At 39.9% G+C, this 25628-nt stretch overlaps 3 protein-coding genes across 7 annotated transcripts in view; 2 read left to right on the top strand and 1 right to left on the bottom strand.

Moving 5' to 3' along the window:
- MCF2L2 (MCF.2 cell line derived transforming sequence-like 2) overlaps positions 1–25628 on the bottom strand; it is a 229075-nt gene that overhangs the window by 83766 nt on the left and 119681 nt on the right. The gene's annotated exons all lie outside the window — the stretch shown is intronic.
- On the top strand, positions 4669–23842 carry LOC117678144 (uncharacterized). Its single transcript, XM_034438897.3, has 2 exons — positions 4669–5873; positions 20563–23842. Exons 1-2 carry the CDS (start codon positions 4843–4845, stop codon positions 20564–20566), a joined length of 1035 nt encoding a protein of 344 aa, XP_034294788.2. The 5' UTR covers positions 4669–4842; the 3' UTR covers positions 20567–23842.
- Positions 20848–21981, top strand: B3GNT5 (UDP-GlcNAc:betaGal beta-1,3-N-acetylglucosaminyltransferase 5). Its single transcript, XM_087872486.1, has one exon. It carries the CDS (start codon positions 20848–20850, stop codon positions 21979–21981), a length of 1134 nt encoding a protein of 377 aa, XP_087728612.1.

Genomic DNA, 25628 nt, shown 5'->3' with positions numbered 1-25628 from the left:
ATCAGAACGCAAATGCTTGGCAGCTGACTCATATTTATGACGGTTGCAGTGTCCCGGGGTCATGTGATCCCTCTTTGTGACCTTCTGACAAGCAAAGTCACCAGATTCACTTAACAACTAATGTAACGCTTGCAGTGATTCACTTAACAACTCTGGCAAGAAAGTTCGTAAAATGGGGCAAAACTCATTAAACAAATGTCTCACTTAACAACAGAAATTCTGGACTCAATTGTTGTCGTAGGTTGAGGACCTACGACAACATGAATGAATTACAATTCATTTTGTGGCTATTACAATAGAACTGGAAAAGTGACTTAGGATCATTTTTTCCCATGCAGAATCCCCATAGACACACGATAAAAATTCAGGCACTTGGTAACCGCCTCATATTTATGGCGGTTGCAATGCCTTGGAGTCAGTTTTGTGACCTCCTGACAAGTGAAATCAATGGGAAATCCAGATTTACTTAATAACCATTTTACTAATTTAATAAGGGCAGTGATTCACTTAACAACTGTGGCAAGAAAGGTCATAAAATGGGGCAAAACTCACTTAACAATTATCTCACTTAGCAACAGAAATTTTGGGCTCAATTGTGGTCATAAGCCCTACCTGTGCATATGGAGAGAAACCCTACAGCTCCACCTACGATACAGTTTAATATTTTAAATGATCAGGTAGATTTGTATTGCTCCCTTGAGGCAGTAAAAGCTAATCTGTTAAAATATAATGCCAAGAGTCAGTGTTTCAGGCTTTCCCCAAAATTCTTGATTACTGGGCCACTGACTTCAATGGAAAGAAAGCAGGAGGATTCAAGAAGAAAATGAGAGAGAAAATCAACATTATATTCCCACTAGGCTCTTGATTTTATATTGCACATCTATCCCAAAGGTAAAAACATAGCACTGTTCTTTTTTCTCCTCTCTCGTTAATATTTTAAAATACGAGAACAGACTGGGGAAAGAAAGAAAGAAAGAAAGAAAGAAAGAAAGAAAGAAAGAAAGAAAGAAAGAAAGAGGGAGGGAGGGAGGGAGGGAGGGAGGGAAGGAAGGAAGGAAGGAAGGAAGGAAGACAGAAAGAAAGAAAGAGAGAGAGAGAGAGAGAAAGAAAGAAAGAAAGAAAGAAAGAAAGAAAGAAAGAAAGAAAGAAAGAAAGAAAGAAAGAAAGAAAGAAAATTATTTGTGGGGTGGGGAGGGGAGAAAATCAGGGATGAAATCGAGCAGGTTCTGACAGGTTCTGGAGAACCAGAAGCGGAAATTTTGAGTAGTTCATAGAACCGGCAAATACCACCTCTGGCTGGCCCCAGAGTGGGATGGGAATGGAGATTTTGCAATATTCTTCCCCTGGAATGGGGTGGGAAGGGAGATTTTGCAGTATCCTTCCCCTGCCATGCCCACCAAGCCACACCCACAGAACCGGTAGTAAAAAAAAAAATTGGATTTCACCACTGGAGAAAATGTTTTAAGCACGTTTAATTCATTAAATGTGAATGAGCAAATCAGGAAATGTGATACAAATGTATGAGGTGGAAAACTGGCAATATTTGCTTGCTGAACTTTCTTTTAAAAGTTGCTTTTAAGGTTTTTGTCCGCTCCACAGCCCATAAAGTCACAGGCGATCCTGGACAACTAGTACAGGTAGTTCTCGACTTACAACAGTTCATCTAGTGACCATTCAAAGTTACAATGGCACTGAAAAAACTAACTTATGACCATTTTTCACACTTACAACCATTGCAGCATCTTTACGATCGTGTGATCAAAATTCAGATGCTTGGCAACTGACTCATATTATGGTGGCTTATCAAGTAAACTATAATGACTGGGTTTGCAAAACATCATAAATCCAAACAAACTACAATAGGCCTAAAAGGAGTATTTTCCTGGCTGCAAGGTGTCTTTACTCTGGGGAGACTTTTTTCACACTATGAAAGTGTCTTATTCTTAAATCTATTCCAGTAGTGAAATCCAATTTTTTTTTTTACTACTGGTTCTGTGGGCATGGCTTGGTGGGCGTGGCAGGGGAAGGATACTGCAAAATCTCCATTCCCACCCCACTCCAGGGGAAGAATACTGCAAAATCCCCATTCCCTCCCCACTCTTGGGGGAAGGATATTGCAAAATCTCCATTCCCACCCCACTCTGGGACCAGCCAGAGGTGGTACTTGCCAGTTCTCTGAACTGCTGAAAATTTCCGCTACCGGTTCTCCAGAACCTGTCAGAACCTACTCGATTTCATCCCTGATCTATTCCCATTGCTATTCAAATGGACATAAGGACAGCATTCACATGTTATGGCACAATTAACTTGGGTTGTGTACTCTGTGCTAGGTTGCTAAGTGTATGCAAAGGATTGTTTTTAAAAATGAAAAAGTAAACTATCTTCCGGGATGAAAAGCCTGGTAAAATTCTACTTCTCTTCAAACTTCTTGCCCAGACAACTTGACTGTTGGAAGTTAGACTGCCAAGCCATACAACAGACAAAAGATTAGCCAACCTCATTTTAGTTTGGTAAAGGTTGAGCAAACAGCATATATATTTGGTTAAACAATCTGGGTCCTGTGCAAACTCAGAAAATAGGGGTTATCTTAAGAGCCTTGATAGTACAGGGGTTTAGTGCACCCTGTTATTAACACAGCTGCCTGCAATTTCTGCTGGTTCGAATCTCTCCAAGGCTCAAGGTTGACTCAGCCTTCCATCTTTTCTAAGGTAGGTGAAATGAGGACCCAGTTTGTGGGGCAATAAGCTGACTTTGTATAAAATATACAAAAGAATGAAGGCTATTGCTTAACGCATTGTAAGCCGCCCTGAGTCTCCGGAGAAGGGCGGCATATAAATCAAATTAAAAAAAAAAAAAAAAGTAAGCCATAGTTTATGGTTTAGTCTAGCTCATCATGGCTAAGAATGCTGCATAAAATTCAGCCAAGCATCTCATCATGAATCTAAATTGCGAGGTATCCCTTTCCTTTTTCTAGAGTAACTAGCATTTCTCAACCTAATGGGTGGACCGCAATTCCTGAAATTTTAGGAGTTGAAGTCTACCCATCTTAAAGCGGCTGAGGTTGAGAAACACAAGCCAGAATTGAAGCTTCTTGGATGAGAAGAAAAATGTTTTCAAGGGGGAAACCCCCCCCCAAAAGAATGTCTAGTTGCCTTTTGAAAAGCAACCTTGGCTCAACCACGATCTGCATGATTGAGAATCTCTGCAGACTGAGAAACACTACATACTCTAGAAAATATTCTCCAAATCATGAGTACGATGTAGCTTATCTACAAGTAGCTTATCATGATATTCGGGGAGAAAATACATGCGGTTGCTAAGAGTCAGAAAACATCTGATGGCACACAATCAGTTGTACTGCATGCAAACAGAGCAGAAAACTGGATTCACACAACCGCATGCAACTGATCAGATTTATATTTTCACACGGGTCCACACAACACATGGGGTTATCCAGCTTGGGGATCCAATGTTCTGGGAATCCAGGCATTGCCCATCACGCGAGTCAAGGTATTAAGTTATTAACATCTGCTGCTTGTAATTACTGCAAGTTCAAATCTCACCAGGCTCAAGGTTGACTCAGCCTTCCATCTTTCAAAGGTAGGTAAAATGAGGACCCAGATTGTGGGGGCAATAAGCTGACTTTGTATAAATATACAAAAGTATGAAGGCTATTGCTTAATGCAGTGTTAGCTGCCCTGAGTCTCCGGAGAAGGGCGGCATATAAATTAAAGCAAAAAAAAAAAATTAAAAAAAAATGAAGCCATCACACGCTTCATTTGCATGCCAGTCAAACTGGTTCCCCGATCCGGGGTTTATAGATTAGCCAGGGGTGTGACCCGCCCGTCATCCTCTAATAGTCAAATCTACTCTTGCCGGACTTGTGACACACAGGTTGAGACACAGCATCGGTCTTTCTGGTTGAGGGGAATTCCAGATGTGCCCAACTACACCCCCCTCCCCATCATTCTCCCCACTCCACCAGAGGTGGGTTTTTAGCAGGTTCTGACCAGTTCTGGAGAACCGGTAGCGGAAATTCTGAGTAGTTCGGAGAACCGGTAGTAAAAATTCTGACTGGCCCCCCGCCCCCATCTATTCTCTGCCTCCCAAGTCCCAGCTGATCGGGAGGAAATGGGGATTTTGCAGTATCCTTCCCCTGGAGTGGGGTGGGAATGGAGATTTTACAGTATCCTTCCCCTGCCACGCCCACCAAGCCATACCACGCCCACTAAGAAACACCCACAGAACCGGTAGTAAACATTTTTTTGAAACCCACCACTGCACTCCACCTGGCAGGCTGGAAAAAGAAGGCGGGAAGCATTGCAAAGGTAAGCAAGCTAGCCCGGAGCTGGGATGCAAACGGAGCGCTCTCCGTCTAAGCCAATCAGCGGCCTCCGAAGCCGCCCAGCAAAACCCGAACGAAAGCCGTCCGGCACACGGAACCGCTGCCATTTATTCCTGGGACGACTCGGGCTTCCCCCCGTTCGCCTGCCCGGGTTTTAACTTTGCCCTGGAAGCCAATCGGGCCAACTTAACCTCCGGGACGAGGCTCGACTAGAAGATCCCCAGAGGCTCCGGACAGAGGTCAGCAGCTGGGTTGGGCTGCCAGAGGGGGAAGACGCGTTGCATTCTCGGCAAGGATGGGGAGGCAAAGCAGCCCGTCGGAAGGCGGAGATTGCCGTCCAACCCCGGCAAAGAAGAAGAAGAAGAAGAAGAAGAAGAAGAAGAAAGCTTCAGCCAAGCTTTCTCTCTCTCTTCTCTTCTCTTTCTCCCAAGGAAAAAAAAATCTTTCTCCTTGCCGGCTTCGGCTGCTTTGAGGCAGTGAAAGTTTTAACCGTCTTGATGAAGCCGATCACGGCTTTGCAACGCGCCGATCTATCGGGGTTCCTCCTAGACTTTCCGTTTCTGAAATCTCACCCGTCCCTCCCTCTTTCTTTTTCTTTCTCTTTCTTTCCTTCCTTCCTTCCTCTTCCTTCCTTTTTATTTCTTTCTTTCTCTCTCTCTTTCTTTCTTTCCTTCCTTCCTTTTTATTTATTTCTCTTTCTTTCCTTCCATTCTCCTTTCTTTCTCTTTCCTTCCTTCCTCTTTTTTTCTTTCTCCTTCCTTCCTTCCTCTTTCCTTCCTTCCTTCCTCTCCCTTCCTTCCTTCTTTCTTTCTTTCCTTCCTTTCTCTTTTCTTTCTTTCCTTCCTTCCTCTCCCTTCCTTTTTCTTTCTTTCTTTCTCTTTCTTTCTTTCCTTTTTCTTTTCTTTCTTTCCTTCCTTTCTTTTCTTCCTTCCTTCCTCTTTCCTTCTTTCCTTTCTCTCTTTCTTTCTCTTTCCTTCCTTCCTCTTTCTCTCTCTCTCTCTCTTTCTTTCTTTCCTTCCTTCCTTTTCTTTTTTCTTTCTTTCTTCTCTTTCGAAAAAAGCCGAGCCGGCTCTCTCCTAGTCCAGTATGGAGGAGTGTGGTTTTTCACTGCCCATAAGCCCCCGCCGCCCCCTCCCTCCCTGGCAGATTCCCCAGTCGGGTTCCCTCCTGGAAGAACGAGCCCATCCAGCTTCGCTTCGGCATTTGCCACCGGCACCATTGCAACATCGCCTTTGAAGCCGGAGTGGAGGTGGGTGGGTTGGAAGGTGGAAGCCGGAGGGGTTTTCTCGCCCAACCGAGTCACTTCTACCTTCCTGCCCCGGATTGCTTTCGGGCAACTCCCAAGGGCTCCTTTGCCTTCCCACCCGGGAAGGCTATATAAAGGGGGGCGGGAGAGGGAGAGGCCGCCCACGGGAGGCGAGACCCCCGTTTCCCTCTCCCCTCCTTCCCTCCATCGATTTAAAGCCGCGATTGCGCCTCCTTTGACTTGGAAATCGGTCCGCTTCAAGCCGCTTAAGGTTACTCCCGGGTAAGTCTGAACCTGTGCCGACCGCAGCGTCTCCTTTTCCCCATTTCCCGCCTGCGTTCGTTTCCCCTTCAGGTGCTTGTTTCTTTCTTCCAGGACTTAATTCCTGCCTTCTTTATTTTCTTTTATTATTTGTCAAACAAGTCTAAGATAACAGATATTAAGTATAAACATGATTATGAATACAGGATATGGATACCAGTAAATGGGGACAGTAGGACAGGGGCGGTAGGCACCTTGGGGCGCTTATGCACGCCCCTTACAGAGGAATGGGGTGAGGTCAACAGTAGATAGTCTAAGGTTAAAGTTTTGGGGGGTTTGGGGAAGAAACCACAGAGTCAGGTAGAGCACATTCCAGGCGTTGACCACCCTGTTGCTGAAGTCGCGTTTTCTGCAATCGAGTTTGGAGCGGTTTACCTTGAGTTTGTATCTATTGGGTGCTCCTCTATTATTGTGGTTGAAGCTGAAGTAGTCACTGATCTTTCCTTCCCTCTGCATTCTTCCCCCCACCCCCCCGACACGAATTTCCTCCATATACCTATCCTTGCCTGCACCCTTCCCTTGCAAATTGCAAAGGTGGTTTGTTTGTTTGGCAATTCTGCTGAGCTGAAAAGGAGAACTGAATGAGGGTGGATGGAGGTTCGTTGTTCCCCTTTTGTTAGCAGGCTAGGGAATATCTTCAGCAGAGTTTAGGGGATGTCAGAGTCTGTGTTTCTCCTGTTTATAAAGGTTTCAGGTGTAAGAACTGAATCCACATCTTTCCATTCCTCTCCAGAGAGGACCAGACTTCAAATAGAAATAAATACAGGTATTCCTTTGACTTACTACCCAATTGAGTCCAAAATTTCTGCTGTTAAGTGAGACATTTGTTAAGTCAGCTTTGCCCCCATTTTTATGACATTTCTTGCCAAGGTTGTTAAGGGAATCGCTTGCCTGCCGTTGATAAATTAGTAACCCAGTTGAGTGAATCTTGCTTCTCCATTGACTGTTTTGTCAGAAGACTGCAAAAGGTTGGCATAACCCCAGGGACGCTGCAATGGTCGTAAGTATGAACCAATTACCCAGCATTTGAATTTTGATCACATGAGCATGGGGATGCGGCAAAGGTTGTAACTGTGAAAAAACGGTTGTAGGTCACTTTTTTCAATGCTGTTGTAACTTTGAACGGTCACTAAATGAATTGTTGTAGATCGAGGATTACCTGTACATAATCAGCCATTCGGAGCTTTACAGATAGAAGATTTGTAGCTCAGGATTGAATTGTGGGGCTCCTTGGGGCTCTCTGAGTTTGTGGTTTTCTTGCAGACCTTTCATTACCAAACTAGCTAACATCATCAGTGCAAGGCTGTTTTAAAGCTGTCCTTGTTTTCATTTGGCCTTCCATGGTGGAAGAAACGGTAATTGGATTAGTAGTTTCCTCTTCTAGTAAAAAGGGTTGGGTACTGTAGTTAATTTGTCCCTCTGTCCAGCTGGAATGTAGTTAGATTGAATCTAGTCTCTATTGGCCCTTCCAGATGGGATTCCATTGGAGATTTTTATGAGATATGAGATTTTTTTTAAAAAAAAAAATCCTCTTTCCCCTATCCCGAAAAATAATAGCTTGCATTTCTAAAGTTGAACTTCATATTAGAGAATAGAGGTAGCAGGCAGCTTGCAATGCAACACAGGTTGCCCTTGACTTACGACTGGTCACTTAGCAACCATTTGAAGTTAGATGGAGGTACTTATAACTTAGTTTTGGTGGCCATCCCCCCCTATGGTTACATGACCACATTTTTGGGTGCTCAGCAATCAACCCACATTTATTAGGATTTGCAGTGTCCTGTGGTCGTATGGCTGCGATTTACATTTTTGCCGAAAGCCAGCATTTACTTCTAGTTTTGCTAAAAATGCTCCATGGTGACGAATGGGCTTACTTAACACAATAACAACAGAAAAACAGAGTTGGGAGGAACCTTGGAGGTCTTCTAGTCCAACCCCTGCTCAAGCAGGAAACCTTATACCACTTCAGACAAATGGTTGTCCAATCTCTTATTAAAAGCTTCCAGTGTTGGGGCATTCACAACTTCTGGAGGCAAGTTGTTCCATTGATTAATTGTTCTCACTGTCAGGAAATTTCTCCTTAATTCTCCTTAATTCTAGGTTGTTTCTCTCCTTGATTAGTTTCCACCCATTGCTTCTTGTCCTGCCCTCAGGTGCTTTGGAGAATAGTTTGACTCCCTTTTCTTTGTGGCAGCCCCTGAGATATTGGAACACTGCTATCATGTCACCCCTGGTCCTTCTTTTCATTAAACTAGACCTACCCAGTTCCTGCAACAGTTCTTCATATGTTTTGGCAGTTCGAATCTCACCAGGCTCAACCTTGAGCCTACCTTCATCTTTCCGAAGTCGGTAAAATGAGGACCCATATTGTTAGGGGCAATATGCAAACTGCTTAGAGAGGGCTGTAAAGCACTGTGAAGTGGTATATAAGTCTAAATGCTATTGATTATTGCTGTCATCATGAGAACAAGGCTCCTGCTGTTCTCCCAAGTCGTGTGTCCTATTCTTGGGGGAAGACCAGTTTCCAATGGGATCTTGCAGGAGATAAGGGACAGCTGCTTGAGAAGCTAAGGGAAGCTCAGTTACAAAGGAAAAGGAATGATCACTTTCAGAAGCAAAGAAAGGCCTGCTCGTGGAGGGAAAGGGACACCAGTTTGGAGAACAGCACGAGGTAGTGGAGGTCACCTGGGCAACGAAGGGGAAATTGAAGATGCCACTGATGAGTGGTGCTGTGCAGATCGGCCTAGATGGGTGAAGAGATAGGTGGGGGAGAAATAGCAATAGCACTTACACTTATATACTGCTTTACAGCAGGGGTGAAATCCAGCAGGTTCTGACAGGTTCTGGAGAACCAGTAGCGGAAATTTTTAATAGTTTGGGATGGGAATGGAGATTTTGCAATATCCTTCCCCCAGGAGTGGGGAGGGAATGGTGATTTTGCAGCATCTTTCCCCTGGAGTGGGGTGGGAATGGAGATTTTGCAGTATCCTTCCCCTGGAGTGGGATGGGAATGCAGATTTTGCAATATCCTTCCCCTGCCATGCCCACCAAGCCACACCATGCCCACCAAGCCACGCCCACAGAACCGGTAGTAAAAAAATTTGGATTTCACCACTGCTTTAGAACCCCTCTCTAAGCGGTTTACAAAGTCAGCATATTGCCCCCAACAATCTGGATCCTAATTTGGTGACCTCGGAAGTATGATTCAACCTTGAGTCAGTCAGGATCGAACTGCTGGCAGTCAATAGAGTTAGCCTGCAATGCTGCATTCTAACCATTGCACCACCCCGGCTCTTGCACGTCACCATGACTGTAAGGAAAGGTACACATCCATGTGCCTGAATTTTATCATATGACTGTGATGGCCATAACTTCCAGTAGAGATCATAAATCCCTTCGTTGAGGCCATTGTAATTTCAAAAGATCACTGAAAGAATGGCCATAAATTGAGGGCTACTTGTTGAACCAAACACTGTGGAGTAAATGTTCTACTCCTAGTGCACATAAGTTCTGTAGATGGAACACAGGAAGCTAACAAACATTAAAGAGAGGAGAGATAAAGTGACAGATAATTGGAGAACATACATAGTTCCTGCTTTCAAAACAGGGAGTTAAAGAAAATTCAGTGAACTACAATTTAGTCTTTACCTAGTAAGATTCTGGAGCAGATCAAAAAGACATGGATATATAAACATCTTGAAAAGTAAGCGATAATTACCAGTGTGTGTTTGAAGAACTAGTCTTGCTAATTTAACTTTGTTTTTTTAAAAAAATTGGTAATTTTGTGGGAATGTAATGGACATATCTTGATTTTTATGAAATGGTTGACAAAATACACTACCGTATCTTCCGGCGTATAAGACGACTGGGCGTATAAGACGACCCCCGACTTTTCCTGTTAAAATATAGGGTTTGGGCTATACTCGCCGTTTAAGACTACCCCCTCTTCCAACGCACACCAAATAAAAATTAAAAAACATCAACTGGCTCACCCACAATGTAAAAGCAACTGTGCTAGACCCAAAATGGCCCCTGAAACAAGCAGAAACCTCACACAGCCACAAAAAGCCCAAAAAAACAACTTTCACACTTTACACACACACAACACAACACAACTGGCTCACCCACAATGTAAAAGCAGCTGTGCTAGACCCAAAATGCCCCCTGCAACAAGCAGGAACCTCACACAGCCACAAAAAGCCCAAAAAAACAACTTTCACACTTTACACACACAAAATTCCACATACAGCTTTGTGAGATTTTGTGTGTTTGTGTAGTTAGAGTGAAACACTACAGAAACACACTAAATCTCAGAAAGCTGCACAAATATTATTTTATTTTATTTTATTTTTATTTTTATATGAAAGCTAAATTTAAAACTTCCTAAACTTTAAATGGCTAGGTCTAAAAAAGAACAACTAAAAAAAACCCCAATTAACTATTTTTTTTAAAGATCCCAAAGGGGAAAAAAACTTACCCAATAGAACAGGGGTCTCCAACCTTGACAACTTTAAGACTTGTAGCTTCAACTCCCAGAATTCCTCAGCCAGCTTTGTTTTGCTGGCTGAGGAATTCTGGGCGTTGAAGTCCACAACTCCCTGCCTGCTTGATTGCAGGCAGGGAGTGGCTTCCTGATTGAATGGATTCAGGCAAGCGAAGCAAGGCAAGCATTGCGACTAGCAGCTAAGGTAAGCAAGCTGGAGGGGGAAAACTTTTTTCCTTTTACATGGCTCTGGCAATCCCAGCTGCGTTGCTTGATTAGCAGGCAAAGCTGGGATCGTCAGAACTTGGAGCGCCAGAGCTATTTAAGGCTCGTGAGAGCCTTTCGGGCTGGTCTGCCTGGTTACAGGAGAACGACCCCCGGTGTATAAGACGACCCCCGACTTTTGAAAAGATTTTCATGTGTTAAAAAGTCGTCTTATACGCTGGAAAATACGGTATATTCTGATTAGTTAAGATGGCCCTAGATGAGATGATAATTTGTAGATACAAAGCTTGAACATCAAAGGTTCCTCATAAAACAGAAATGAAATCTATTATAGGTTCATAGTTTTGCACCATGTATTCTTTACCATTTGTACTGATGACTTGAATAAAGAATAGAAGTGTTATAGATAAAGAATAGAGCTGACACCATTTTGTGCAAGCCTTTCATTTAAAAATAATAGTCTCTTCTAAGAAAGCTTTGTTTAGCAGATGCTGCAGGAAATTGGGCTAGAATATTAAATTACAAGCAGAAGCTAAAACCACAAGAAGGAAAAAAAGACCTATTTATGAACCTATTAGAATATATCACCTAATGCATAGTAACAGTAGCTTTCTTAGTGGTACTGTTCTGATAATTAATTATTTTGCTAGTCTTAATAAGCTACAAGAAGTCTATAGAGGTCCTCATTCAGCAACTGCTTCATTTAGTGCAGGGGTGAAACCCAGCAGGTTCTGGAGAACCAGTAGTGGAAATTGTGAATAGTTCAGAGAACCGGCAAATGCCATCTCTGGCTGGCCCCAGGAGTGGGGTGAGAATGGAGATTTTGCAGTATACTTCCCCTGCCATGCCCAAGCCATGCCCACCAAGCCACGCTCACAGAACCAGTATAGGCTGTATATTATGCCTTAAACTTGTATTTATAATGGGATAAAAATGAAATGCTGAAAACCTTCTTATTGGTACTGACCTCTACTTTATTCAATTATCTACAGTATTTCAAAGATAATACTTGTTAAATTTGCAGAGTTGTTTCTTTATATATCTCTTTTCTTTTTCTTTACTATATTCTTATTTTTTTTCTTTCTTGCCCTTTCTAATTTTTTTAATTTGTATTAGTTTAATGTTGTGGTTGCAATTTTTAATAAAATTACTATTAAATGAAGATGAAAGGCAGGTAAATTTAAGCCTGTTATAAAATGGGGTTTAATGAACTTCCTTCTCTTCTCAATTATTATTTGATTCTTACCATCAGAAAATAAGACAAGATTTCCTTTCTTTAGTTTTGGAAAAGCTCAGAATATCACTAGTGTTGTAGTTAGGAGTAAGGCTTGATAGCTGAGCAAAGAACCATAGTTTGGATTATAAAATTATTGCTTTAATAAAAATTCCTTAAACATAAAAAAAAAGAAAAGAAAATGAAAATAGGACAAGATGAAGCCTGTTTCAAATTTATATTTTTGTAATTTGCATTATATGGGTGATTAAACAGGTCTTACGATTTGGCTGAGTGATGTTGGCCTCCTGTACTATATCTGTTTTTTCAGCCCTTATTACTCCATATGTTAGACTTTCCTATCTGATCTCCCAACTGTGGTTGTGAACTTCAGCAAGGAGGCTCTCAGCCATCTAACTGACTAAGATTATGGCAAATGATGTACAGTTGGGTTAGGGTTAGGGTTGGACAGGGGTGAAGTCCAGCAGGTTCTGACAGGTTCTGGAGAACCGGTAGCGGAAATTTTGAGTAGTTCGGAGCATCGGCAAATACCCAGAGTGGGATGGGAATGGAGATTTTGCAGTATCCTTCCCCTGCCACGCCCACCAAGCCACACCCATAGAACCGGTAGTAAAAAAAATTGAATTTCACCCCTGAGGTTGGTTGGGGCCTGAAGCATTTACTCTTCTTTATTCCATAGTCCAGAGAGCTAACCTTGGTTTTTCATATATGCCTTAACACATTCTTATAAACAAACAGATGAAAATGGCATGGACATAATTATTGGTAGCCTAAATGTCTATGGAGATACTCAGTCATCCAGGTCATGATTGTCCCAAAGGTGCTTTTTCAAGAGGCAGCTGGACTTTTAAGAAGCTTCTTGGATGAGAAGTGAAACATCTTCAAAGAAAAAACAGAAAGTCCAGTTGCCTCTTCAAAAAGCACTTTTGGGATTGGTACCCTAACTTAATATTTTGTAGCACACCTTTTTTGCGCCAGTAACTGCACTCTCTGAATAACACTTAAAACACTTTTCAACTGGCAATTTCTCCCACTCTTCTTCAGCAAATTGCTCCATTTTGGTTCAGTTTTGGTAGGTTTCTTTTCTTTTCTTTTCCCAAATGTGATCTTCAGCTCTTTCTGTAGATGTATTTTTTCTCCATTCAATCATCTACAGATACATTTCTGTAGATTCAATTGTTCTCGGAGCTTGGTTGTTTCCTTCCTTCATGACCCAACTAGATAACATCATCAGTGCTTGAAGGGAGTGGGTTTGCTCTCTGTTTGTATACAGTGGCTTGTTCAGTCAGTATGGATGGGAGTGTTGTTTTCTTCTCAGAAGTTCCTTGAACAGACTGTTGTTTGCTGCTTGATGGTCGGTCTAGTATTAAACCTGGTGTTAACTCCTGCTAATCTGGGTGTTGACTGCTGGCGAGGAGTTATTTTGGTCTGTATTTGTTTTCTCATTTTTTTCCTCCACCATTCAAACTGTTGTTCTATTCAACCTGGGTTCAATTTTCCTCTTGCGACCATGTCCAGGGAGGTTTGCTATGGATCTTAACCTTCTTGATAATACTAGCATCCATGGTCCTGGGAACATAAAGCTCTTTGTAGCCTTTTAATTCCTTCCCTGAGCCATGGTGGCAGCAGTGATTATAATGCAATACTGCAGGCTATTTCTGCTGATTGCTGGCTGCTTGCAGTTGGGCAGTTCGATATTTACCGGCTCAAGGTTGACTCAGCCTTCCATCCTTCCGAAGGTGGTAAAATGAGGACCCAGATTATTGGAGGCAATATGCTGACTCTAAACCATTTAGAGAAGGCTGTAAAGCACTGTAAAGCGGTATATAAGTCTAAGTGCTATTCCTATTGTCCTCCCTGGCTATTGCCTTCTTTTCCTCTGCAGGCAACTCTCTGCTTTTCTTTTTCTTCTGCTTGTTAATTGTGCTGCATGCAATGATACAAAATACTTGGGTATGAGGGGTCCTTGGTGCTCTCTTAGGTTTGATATTTTCTTGCAGACATTTTATTACTCAAACTAGGTAACATCATCATTGCTGTTAGGGTTTGCTCTCGGTGTATATTTCAGTGGTTTGCCTATCAGTGTTGGTGGGAGTGGACCTAGGCTGGGCTGTTTACTGTTAGCTTGGTTGGCTGTTCCTAGACTGGGATATTGTTTACTGCTTGATTGTCAGTCTGATATTAATCTTGGTGTTAATAGATAGATAACCTTTATTGCCATTTTTTACTGTGGGAACACTGGCGCACATTAAAAATGAAATTTTGTTGCCTGCTCTCAAAACTATACACATATATATGCTACATGCATATATACACCCACACTCACACATAAATACATACAGGGGTGAAATTCAAAATTTTCCCCTACTGGTTCTGTGGGCGTAGCTTGGTGGGCGTGGCAGGGGAAGGATATCGCATAATCTCCATTCTCATCCCACTCTGGGGCAAGCCAGAGGTGGTATTTGCCGGTTCTCTGAACTACTCAAAATTTCCACTACTGGTTCTCCAGAACCTGTTAGAACCTGCTGGATTTCACCCCTTCATACTTACTTACATACATACATACAGGTAAAGGCTCCCCTCGCACATATGTGCTAGTCATTCCCGCTAGGGGGCGATGCTCATCTCTGTTTCAAAGCCGAAGAGCCAGTGCTGTCTGAAGACATCTCCATGGTCATGTGGCCGGCATGACTAAACGCCAAAGATGCACGGAACACTGTTACCTTCCCACCAAAGGTGGTCCCTATTTTTCTACTTGCATTTTTTATGTGCTTTCGAACAGCTAAGTTGGCAGAAGCTGGGACAAGGAACGGTAGCTCACCCCCATTACACAGCACTAGGGATTCAAAACGCTGAACTGCCGACCTTACTGATGGAAGGTGTTTAGGTCTTTTTGTTTCCTTTTTGGCTTGTTGATTGTTTCTTTTGAATGGTAGTAAATGCTGTTTATGTCTATGTGCTTATTGATGACCAATTTGCCGGGTTTCCAGGAATTCCTACCAACACTGACAGGGCAAGCCACTAGAATATAAATGAGAACAAACCCTACCTCCTACCAGCACTGATGATGTTACCTAGTTTGGGTAATGAAACATCTGCAAGAAAACAAGAAGCTCAAAAAGCACCAAGGACACTACAAATACTTTCCTCTATTGATACTTGAATATTTTTCTCCATTCAAGCAGGCTGAGTATCTGATTATGAGATCGAAGATACCTGTGATAGCAATTAAAGTAAATAGTCTGCTTGAGAAGTCATTAAAATCCAATAATGTCTTTTAATTTCTAAGGGTAGCAATAATTATGCCATGCCATATTTCATTAATATTATTTACAAGAGTATGTTAAGTCATATATGCAGAGTCTGGATTATGGAATAAAGAATGGTTGAAACCATTTAGCTGGGTCAATTTCAATTTATTTCAGGGCAATTGGGAAAAATATTTTGGCTGTGCATACACACTAAGGGGGTGAAAGCTGACATGCTTAATGTGCATCTAATTCACACAAATACTTGCAAAGTTGGGTGCCATCACTGGGTTTTTACCTGCAGGATGCAAGCATATTTCTACTAATGGTACAAATATGTAAATATAATTTAAATGAATTAGTTCTTCAGAAACAGCAGCATAACATTTTGGACTCCTAATTTGTGTAGGAAGTGAGTGGGTAAATGGAAATATGATTGATTTGTTGATTTTATTTCCTGCATTGTTACCTAAGCAAGACATTGTTTGGATATGACAGAAAATATTCAATCACTGAAAATAGTAGTAGAGATAGAGGTGGAAGTTCTCAAATATTTCTAACCTTTTAGTGGTTAATTAAATTGTTAGTTTATATAGTTACAATAGAAATCCAATTAATAGATTGAATGAAATAATACCATTTTATCTGTCAGCAACAGAAGAAATCTCTAGTATTTTCCTTGCTGAGTTGTTTCATTCATTTGATATGTGTTGTGTAATTTTTGTAGCCAAAATAATAGAGCATGACTTGTGCTGTAAAATGTGCTGATTTCAGTTGTGCCAAATTGCTTGTACAGCTCATTTTATGTTGCACAGGACAGGCTCCAAACCTGGGATGTGTTGGTCTGTGCTAGAAATAGCAATTTGGACAATCTATTGAAATAAAATAATTTGCCCATTAGTTTATATTAAAAGGTTCTTTATTTTCACACGAAAAACTCAAGATTCCCTTTCTTCTCCTGAATGGTGTTTAGCTGCAGTTTAAAAAAAAAAAGCCTCCTTTGCTTTTTATTTTAAATCTGAATTTTATGTTTTATGAAATGATAAATTATTTATATTTATGTCACAATTTTCATGGTCACAAACACAAGCTTATGCTAACGTAATTTTCTGTTTTGCTAGAAGAGCAACAGTGGTGCTGCAATTGGCAGAACAGCAATAATCTATTGACCTATCGATCGATAGATATAGATATAAAGAAAACCTTGGTAAACTAAGAAATTGAACTCTTCTGGTTTTGTTGGGTTAATTTCCACATAACAATCAAATGTAAAGTTTCTCCCATTTGTGAATGAAATTAATATATAAATAATTCATTTGCATTATGGACAATAGCAAGCATATAAATGGCATAATGTTTGAAAACGCCTTTCAAGCCTTCAGTTGGCTTTGCGAAACTGAATGTGGTCAGACTTTGTGCAGTATTGAAAAAAATGCAGATTTTCTGCATCAGTTCCATCCTCCAGAGTGATTTATATTGACAGTCAAAGATTTTGGATGGTTTCCTATCCTCATTTAGCTTGTAATACTCCAAACGTCTTTGTTTGGGACATAGGAGGAATAACTACAAGACTGTTCAGTGTTTTTCTGACATATTTAAAATAGTTGTTTTGTGTTGTTTCATAAAGATATTGAAGGGAAATAATAATCCCTCACCTTGCATGCAATGGGCTGCTGACTGCTGTAAATGAGGGCAGATATTCAGATTGGATTTGGCATTTTTGTCTGCCTATCGAGTCCTTCATGAGGACCTGGGATAGGCAGACATAGGTGTTACAGGTATCATTGCAGAATGTAAGCTGTTCCAAATAAAGCTGCCTTTTGCAATTGACCAGTGATGAATTTGTCAATGCCTATGGTATTCAAATGATGCTCCAGATATTTTGGGATTGCATCCAAAGCACCTATTACTATTATTATTATTGGTTTCTTGTGAAGCCAGATGTTTAGACTAGATTTGGAATTTTTGTTCATTTATCGAGTTTATTATTGTTGTTGTTATTGTTATCCCAAGAGTTACTAACAAGGTTTGTATGAAGAATAGCTTTTTGGTGATTCAGAATTTGCTAGACTCGCAGAAAAAAAATAAGAAAAGTACATGTAAAGACTAAGCAGATGCATCCACGCAATTTAAATTGGGTTAGTGTTAAACTTCATTTATTTCCTAACTTAGCATATTGAGAAAACATGGCTTGATTGGTTGTTTATGGTTTAACATATTGTGTGAAGCCAAAAAATGGGTGATTTCAGAAGTTGTGTGAATGGACTCTGGAATGGGACGTTGTGTGAAGTAGTGTATTTCCCTTTCCAGTGATTTCAAAGCTTCTCAAGCTAAATTTTTTTATGTTATTTACTTTTTATGTTTTAAAACGTTAACTGTACACCATCCAAAGTCCCTCTGTGAGGGAGATGGGCAGTTTCTAAATGTGACAAATAAATTAAAATAAATGAAACACATTAATTAATTGTAGCAGAGGATGGAAAGTAAGTTTCTAATTTGGTCAAAATAATAACTGTACAAATGATGGTCAGGCATTTGGCACACTTTGTACTAGCAGCCAAGTTGGAACAAAACCAAAACGAAGGATGCCCAAAACTGGAGATCAAAGTTTGCTCTGTGCAGAGCTCACAATGTGGCAGATGAAGAAAAATAAAATGTGTCTTTGGGAGCCCCTGAAATCTTTCTTATAGGGTGGCTTTTCCATTAATTTTGTGCTCTCATAAAAAGAAAATAGGGACAGCCAAACAAGACCTAAGGGGGTGGGGGGGTGGGAATGACTTCTTCCTATCAACCGCTCCCAATATGATACCCTTTAGATGTATGGGACTTCATTGCCCATAATCCTCAGCACAGGAAGCTATGCCAGGCAAAATTGCCTCAACATCTTCTCACTGCTGCAAGCAACAGGAGGCCTGGACTGAGGCCCCATTGATTGCGAATGATGCTTTTGCCCCTGCTTAGGGCCTGCAAGGATAGGAGACCACCAGAAGATCCTGGGGGCAAGTATCAAAGACTTGTTATCTCAGGAGTGATGTGGCCTTCTAGTCCTCTAAGCATGGTTGGGCCCATGTAATGGCGATCACCTCAAGTGCAAATGCTAAAAAAAAGGCAGAAGACAAAGACAGTTTCCATATTTCTGCTGAGGAAACTGGCCCTCATTTCCTCTTTAGTTTGCCCCTGAAGGTGAAACCAAGTTTTAGGGAGAGACCCCAAAACCAAAGATGGCCAAAACAGACAACAAAAGAGAGCTGGTGGCCAAGAGGTGTGGGGGTGGGAGGGAAAGAGAATCAAGATGGCTGTGGGAGGACATGTTGGATTTTAGACAGGGAAGAATTCTCTTGGGAAACCATTCTCGGCTGACCATTCCACGTGAAACATTGTGCCCTGTCCAAAATTGGGGGTTTTCTTGGATAAAGGGTTCATGTTTTGATTCGATCCGACGCTTCCAGATTTGGCTGAACAAAATGGCCAAAAAAGGTCAAGATGGCGGCTGTGATGGGCCAATCAAAGCTCTCCTTCTGCAGCACATTTTTTTTAAAAAAAAGGGCGTGGTTTTTATGACCGTTATGGCCGCCATCTTGACTTTTTTTTTTTTTTTACTACAGCCTGCAGACACCCATTTTCCAGTATTTACTTAATGGGTGTGTATGTGTGTGTATATTTTAAAAAGCATACTTCACCTTGAAGTTCATGTGGGTTCTATTGAGAAAATAGGCAGAGGAATCTTAACACGTTGTCAGCCTGGACAGCCTGCCTGTTTTTCTATATGTATATTTATTTATTTATTTGGTTGGTTGGTTGGTTGTGCAACCATCATTATCACCTAAGTGACTCTGAGAAGCTACGAGAATTAAAAAGCACAGCAAAATATAGTGATAGCTAGCTAGCTAATATATATAGCATAAATAATAGGTGATTAGGTTAGGTTAGGTTAGGTTAGGTTAGGTTAGGTTAGGTTAGGTTAGGTTAGGTTAGGTTAGGATGGATGGATGGATGGATGGATGGATAGATGGATAGATACATACATACATACATGCATGTATGGATGGATGGATGCATGGATGGATGGATGGATAGATAGATAGATAGATAGATAGATAGATAGATAGATAGACAGACATGGATGGATGGATGGATAGATAGAGATAGATACATAGATATATGGATGGATGGATATAGATAGATAGATAGATAGATAGATAGATAGATAGATAGATAGATAAAGAATTAAAAGGATTCTGGTGTGTTTTTAAAACCCTGTACTTTACTCCTTGCCCTCCATTTTTCTACTATTTTGCAAAGAGTGTAAGAAAGCAATTGTATGATTGCTTTCTTACACTCTTTGCAAAATTAAAAAGAAGGGAGAACAGCTTATTTTCTAAGACAATCTGCCATCCCCCTTTTCTGCTTTCCCTCAACATCCTGACACTTAAAGGGGGGTGAAGGGATGATTTTAGAAGAGGAGAGTAAAAAAAATGTAGGTTTTCTCAGCCTGGAAGATGAGCATGACCACATACCTGTTATGTACAGTATATACTTGTATGCACACACATCCTCCAGTATGGGGCTCTTGGCTTGGGGTTTATGCCTTGCTTTCCCCCAAGAGTCCCCAGGACTGGAGAAATGGCCTGCCCTGAGGACAGATCTTGTTTTGTTTTGTAAATCTTAGTTTTGGAGAATGATGGTCTTCTGCGAGTGAACCTTTCTTCTCTATTGTAGATAAGCCAGGACTGGTCTCCAAAAGGCTCTGAAGGCAGGAGTAACATTAGGAAAGAAAAGGCCATCAGAGGCCAGGCTTGGGAAAGTGGATGCCTTTTAATACAATTGGTTAGCCAGAAAAAGTGCTACCAGGTTCCTCCTGAGTGTTGACTATTATAGACCAGGAGTGGGCAACTGTGAGAACTTTACAATCTTTGTGGACTTCAACTCCCAGAATTGGATGTCTCAAAGGTGCTTTTTCAAAAGGCAACTGGACTTTCTTTGTTTTTCCTTGAAGACGTTTGCTTCTATTCCAAGAAGTTTCTTGAATGAGAAGCAAAATATCTTAAAGGAAAAAATCCAGTTGCCTTTTGAAAAAGCACCTTTGAGACAACCATGACCTGGATGACGGAGAATCTCCATAGACATTCCCAGAATTTGAGTTAGAGAGTTAATGACCAACCCTCAGAATGCTAATAACCAGATAACTGCAAAGAAAATAAATCCTTCCATTTCCCACCAGTTAGTTAGAACTGAAGAAGCTTCTTGGATGAGGAGAGAAATGTTTTCAAAAGCCCAGTTGCCTTTTAGAAAAAGTATCTTTGGGACTACCATGACCAGAATGATTGAGAATTTCCATATTGGGCAAGACCAATTCTCAGATGCTTGAGTCTGTGAAGTAATTATCTCTCTCTGTTACCATATCATATAGAAATTATGAACTATACTTAAGATGAATTTTGTTTTTCTTGTGTTTTGCAGATGATGGTGCTGTAACTATTCAGTTTTGAGCTGATATTACATCAGGTGAAGAGGCAACGAGAATCTTTGTATGTTGTCAAAGTCCTCTTACATTCACCAAAATTCTTTGGAAACAAGATGACTTTAAAAGTGAATATATTGGATTTCATTGACGTGACTCTCCAATAACTCAGATGCATCTAAAATGAACACTTTTCCTGAAAAAGAAATGTTGAAGCCTCATATGAGAACTTATTTAAAAATCCAAATCTTTCATTGGAATCATATATAAAGAAGTGAACCAGAATGTATGTTAATTCTAGAAGAGTTAGAAAATATCAGTTTGTGCACATTTTTGCCACTTGTTTTGTCCTGTGCTTCATGTTTTTTTGGGTAGAAATTGATAACCCTAGCTTTGTGCACTATATGAAATCTCTCTCCTACAAATACCTCATAAACAGCTATGCTTTTGTGAATGACAACCTAACTACTAGCAGATGTAACAGGGTAGCAAGGCATCGATATTTGATCAATCATGAGGAGAAATGTCAAGGGCAAGATGTTCTCCTCTTGATCTTTGTAAAGACTTCACCTGAAAACTACCACAGGAGAGATGCAATTCGACAAACATGGGGTAATGAAGACTACGTTCATCACTATCTGAATGCCAACATAAAAATCTTATTTGTTTTAGGACAATCAAGAAATTTTTCACTGAGAAGTCAAATGCAAATGAGGCTGGAAAAGGAAGACGAGAGGCATGGTGATCTGATTCAACAAGACTTTTTGGATACTTTTTACAATCTTACCTACAAATTACTGTTGCAGTTCAGCTGGGCAAACAAGTTCTGCCCTCATGCCAAGTTTGTCATGTCAGCCGATGATGACATATTTATCCACATGCCAAATCTTATTGCATACCTCCGAAAACTAGCACAAATTGGGGCTCAGGATGTTTGGGTTGGGCACGTCCATCGTGCAGCACCTCCCATGAGGAATAAAAAAAGCAAATATTATGTTTCCTATAAAATGTATCCATGGCCTGTCTATCCTGACTACACAGCTGGAGCTGCATATGTTCTATCCAGAGACGTAGTCGCTAAAGTATACGGAGCCTCACAGACTCTTAATTCAAGTTTTTACATAGATGATGTTTTCATGGGATTTTGTGCCAACAAAGTGGGAATTGTACCACAGAATCACCCCTTCTTTAGTGGGGGAGGAAAGGCTCCATATCATCCTTGCATTTATGACAAAATGATTACTTCTCATGGACATGTAGAAGACCTTCAGTATTTTTGGCAACAGATTACAGATCTAAAAATGAAAAACATTTCTTCTGGAGTTTGGGGTAGTATATATTGTAGAATAGTTAATATTATGCTGCTTTGCAGATTATATAATCACGATACATATCTTTGTTCAGCTGCATTTTCCTGATACTTGAATATCAGAATAGATTTACTGAGCCAGAAATGAAGGAGGAAATCACTTGCTTTCTCCATAACAAAGTAAAATGAACATAGCAAAAGTTCAATAAAAACTTGCCTGCAGATTACACAGTTCTCCAAAGGTACATTATAATTATAAAAACAATTTTCCTATTATAGTAAAGTTTCCCACCAGATAACTTTAAGAACTAGATAGATCTTAAAGTTAACATTTATACTTTTTGATCTAGAACTATGAAATTACCAAATGGAAATGGAATTGTTGATTAGTTGAAAAACACACATTTTCTGATATGTTAATATTTGCAGGTCACATGAAGAAAGATAAAGTACTTGCTGTGACAGTATACTAATGCAAGAGCATTTTTCCCACACACATACATAGTTCTATCACTTCTAAGCACGTTATTACATTTTGATCTAATGTTTTTACAACTGAATAGCTTTACGTGTTTTATTATTGATCACTCAAGATGAATTTTTTTTAAAAAAACACCTGATCCTATGCAAGTGGTGCTATTGTTGACATTAAATACTTCTAATGAATTTTGCAAAGCTGTTGTCTTACATTTCATAGTTTTAAGTTGCACACTAAAACAAACTACATAAAATTGATGGCCCTGCCTCAATGCTCCAATCTACAAAGCCCCATTTGATTTATTCAGTTGGTGTTCACGGCAATTGTATTATCTCCCCAATGATTCCCATTAAGCAAGAGATATTTTTAAGAGATTAATACTGAAGGTACACTCCAGGAACACAAATATGAGCCCTGCAGAGCACTCTTTTAAAATGTTACGTATTTAATTCTGGTTTTTTTCTTTCAAAAACTATGAAATCGGCATATACATGATTAGGCAGCATAAATATATTTTAAAAGAAATTAACTGTTTAGATCCAATCAGTGCCAGTTTCATAAAGTAATTTTCTCTTAATCAGAGTTCCAGGGATTTTACCATTTGTACTCGTTCAATTGAAAACTTCTCCCATTCTGCATTTGTTAGTGTGAGTAAAATAACTACATCTTCCACTTCCAGAATGGGATGAAACAGGGTTGTGTTGTTTGCATGCCTCTAGGCATTCTTTTCTTCAAAACATTTCCTTTACTGGTTTCTCTCCTCCCTATTTACTGACTTTTGATGTTGAAATTAAGACAAATATAATATCGATTTTACTGGGGTGAGAATTCTGTTTCTGTAACCAATTTCAAAATAATATAAAGCTAACAACTACTGATAGACAGACCATAGACACAAAATGTTTGAATATTCTCATCTTGCCCTCAAGCAAACATTTGACTTGTCTGTTGTGTCAGATTAAATTAAATGCTTATGTTTTTGCAGAATTACAAAGCATAAACTCACCTGTGTGCTAACTATGAAAAGGCTATGCATGTTTTTTGTTTTATAGTATGTTTGTTATGTTGAAAAAGTATTAGCTAGTTGTTAAGGAATAGAGTTGTAGATTGTTTAGCACAGAGAAGAATGATTAATTATTTAAATACTTTATGAAAGCATCCTTTTTTTCCCTTAAGACTCTTAAGCTTGGGGATCTGAACATTATCTTTAAAAAATTTTAAGAGGAAATTCTTAGGTTTACTAGTGTTTCAGATGCAGGGCTGAAATACTATTTTTTTCTTGGCTTCACAAGTACTTGCATCAGTACTTGAATTGTCACTCAAGCTATGTATTGTTACACAATTGTTATACTAGTTTTTACGTGTTTGGTTTGCAGCTATTTGATTAAAAAAAAAATATCTAAGGGCAGCAATTATTTATTCACGATACTTTGTTCTGAACAGTGTTTTATAAAATATCTATTTTCAATAAACATGTTGTGCATTTTGTAAATGTTCTCCTGTAATTTTTCCACAATAACATTTGCTTCTTATAAAATTGAACATTTGGAATAGATTACCTGTTTTTCTTTGAGGTTGCAATTCCAATAATTGTCAATAAGATTTTGTCTCCTGTCTTAGGTGGGGCATTTAAACTGTGTGCACATGAGATGCTAAATTAAAAACATCAGATAACAAGTACACACTGCGATTTAACCTCCAATGCAGGCAATTTTAACTGTGTTTCTTGGCACATTTTAGCCACAAATTTGGTTTCTGGAAACCAGGACGTATCTTTGTAATGTGAATAAAGTAGGAATCATACAGGAACACTAAAGGACCTTCTCTATTGACATTATTGTAAGGGCGAAATGTGCTTGTTTGGAAGTTACATTAAAAATCAGCTAAATCCCATTATTGGTAATATATCTTCTGATGAGGCCTAGCTGTCACGGAAGGACAGCCATATGGAAAACATCTGAGGGGCCTCACTGTCAAAGACAAGGACATGTATGTTACAAAGAATTACTTATTACCTAAGGACAGCAATAAATCTCCCGTATTAGTAATTACAGAACTAAGGAAGGTTGTCTAGCTAAAGATAATCTTATAAACTAGAAAATAATGGTTTAGTAATTAGGAAGTGTCAATTATCATATAACAAGTGTATGTTAACCATATATGGAAAAATGCATGTGCTCACCAAACCCTTTGTCTTGGAAACATATATAAGCAGTTGTATCAAAGCTTTCCTATGGTGGAACAGGTAACAAATAAAAATAAAATAATACAATAAACACGGGTCCAGCTAGATAGTCACTGAAGGGCCCTCTTTGTTCTTAATACTGTAAGAGAGAAATTACTTGCAATTATATTCAGAACACAGGCAGGGACATTCCTTTCCAGTAGGATGCTTACTTCAAGGCCTCTCAGTTGTCACAGATAAGAACAGTCTACGTGATTTACACCTTGAAGGTCAGATTAACAGAGATGTCCACTTTGTTGTTTCAACAAGAGATAATTTGAAAAATATGCTTCAGTAACTTTTTAGAAGAATTATTATAACTGTTCTGCAAACTCTGTAATTAGGAAATGTCAATTAAAAATGATAAATGTATATGACCATATGAATTGCTGAGTTAACAGAATCCTTTGTCTAGAAGGGTATAAAACCATTGTACCTAATTTCTGTCTTTGTTCAACGCTTCATGTACAGAGCTTTGAACCTATTGCGCAATATATAAAATCTGTCTCTGATTAATCTAAAAGTTGTGTTTGTCTTATTAAATCCACAACATTTATGGCACCCTGCAGATGGGACTACAAGGCAGAGAACTTTTGTTCTACCAGACAGCCTGCCTCAGCGGGAATCGACGCCTCTCCAAGGAAAATCCACTGGCCGGCCATTAGGACTCTCTTGAAGTCCACAGAGATTCAGTGAGGAGGTGCCGTAAACCCGCTGACGAAAACAGGCCAGTCAAGAATCCATGAAGGTTAATCAGACACAGAGACTCAACAAAAATACATAAAAAAGAAAGAAAGGAAGAAAAAGGAAAAGAAAACAGGTAAGTATAAATCAGAGAGTTAAAGTCTCTCTGTTTAGAGGTGCCTACTCTTTAAGGGGTGGAAGAGTGGGGTTTGATCAACCCCCTGGGGGACCAGGTGGCATCCTGAAGTCTCTGGAATTTGGTATTTAAGTATTGGAATTAAAGAACTAAGTATTGTGTGTAATCTTATGTGTAGTAAGAGAAGAACTAATTGCAGTGTTATAAATTTTCTGATAAACTGACATTCTTAAA

The sequence above is a fragment of the Pantherophis guttatus genome, chromosome 6 (assembly GCF_059756535.1).
Source record: "Pantherophis guttatus breed Tessera chromosome 6, ASM5975653v1, whole genome shotgun sequence".
NCBI lineage: Eukaryota > Metazoa > Chordata > Lepidosauria > Squamata > Colubridae > Pantherophis > Pantherophis guttatus.
Note: the sequence above shows the minus strand (reverse complement) of the source record. Positions and strands in the feature narration are given on the sequence as shown.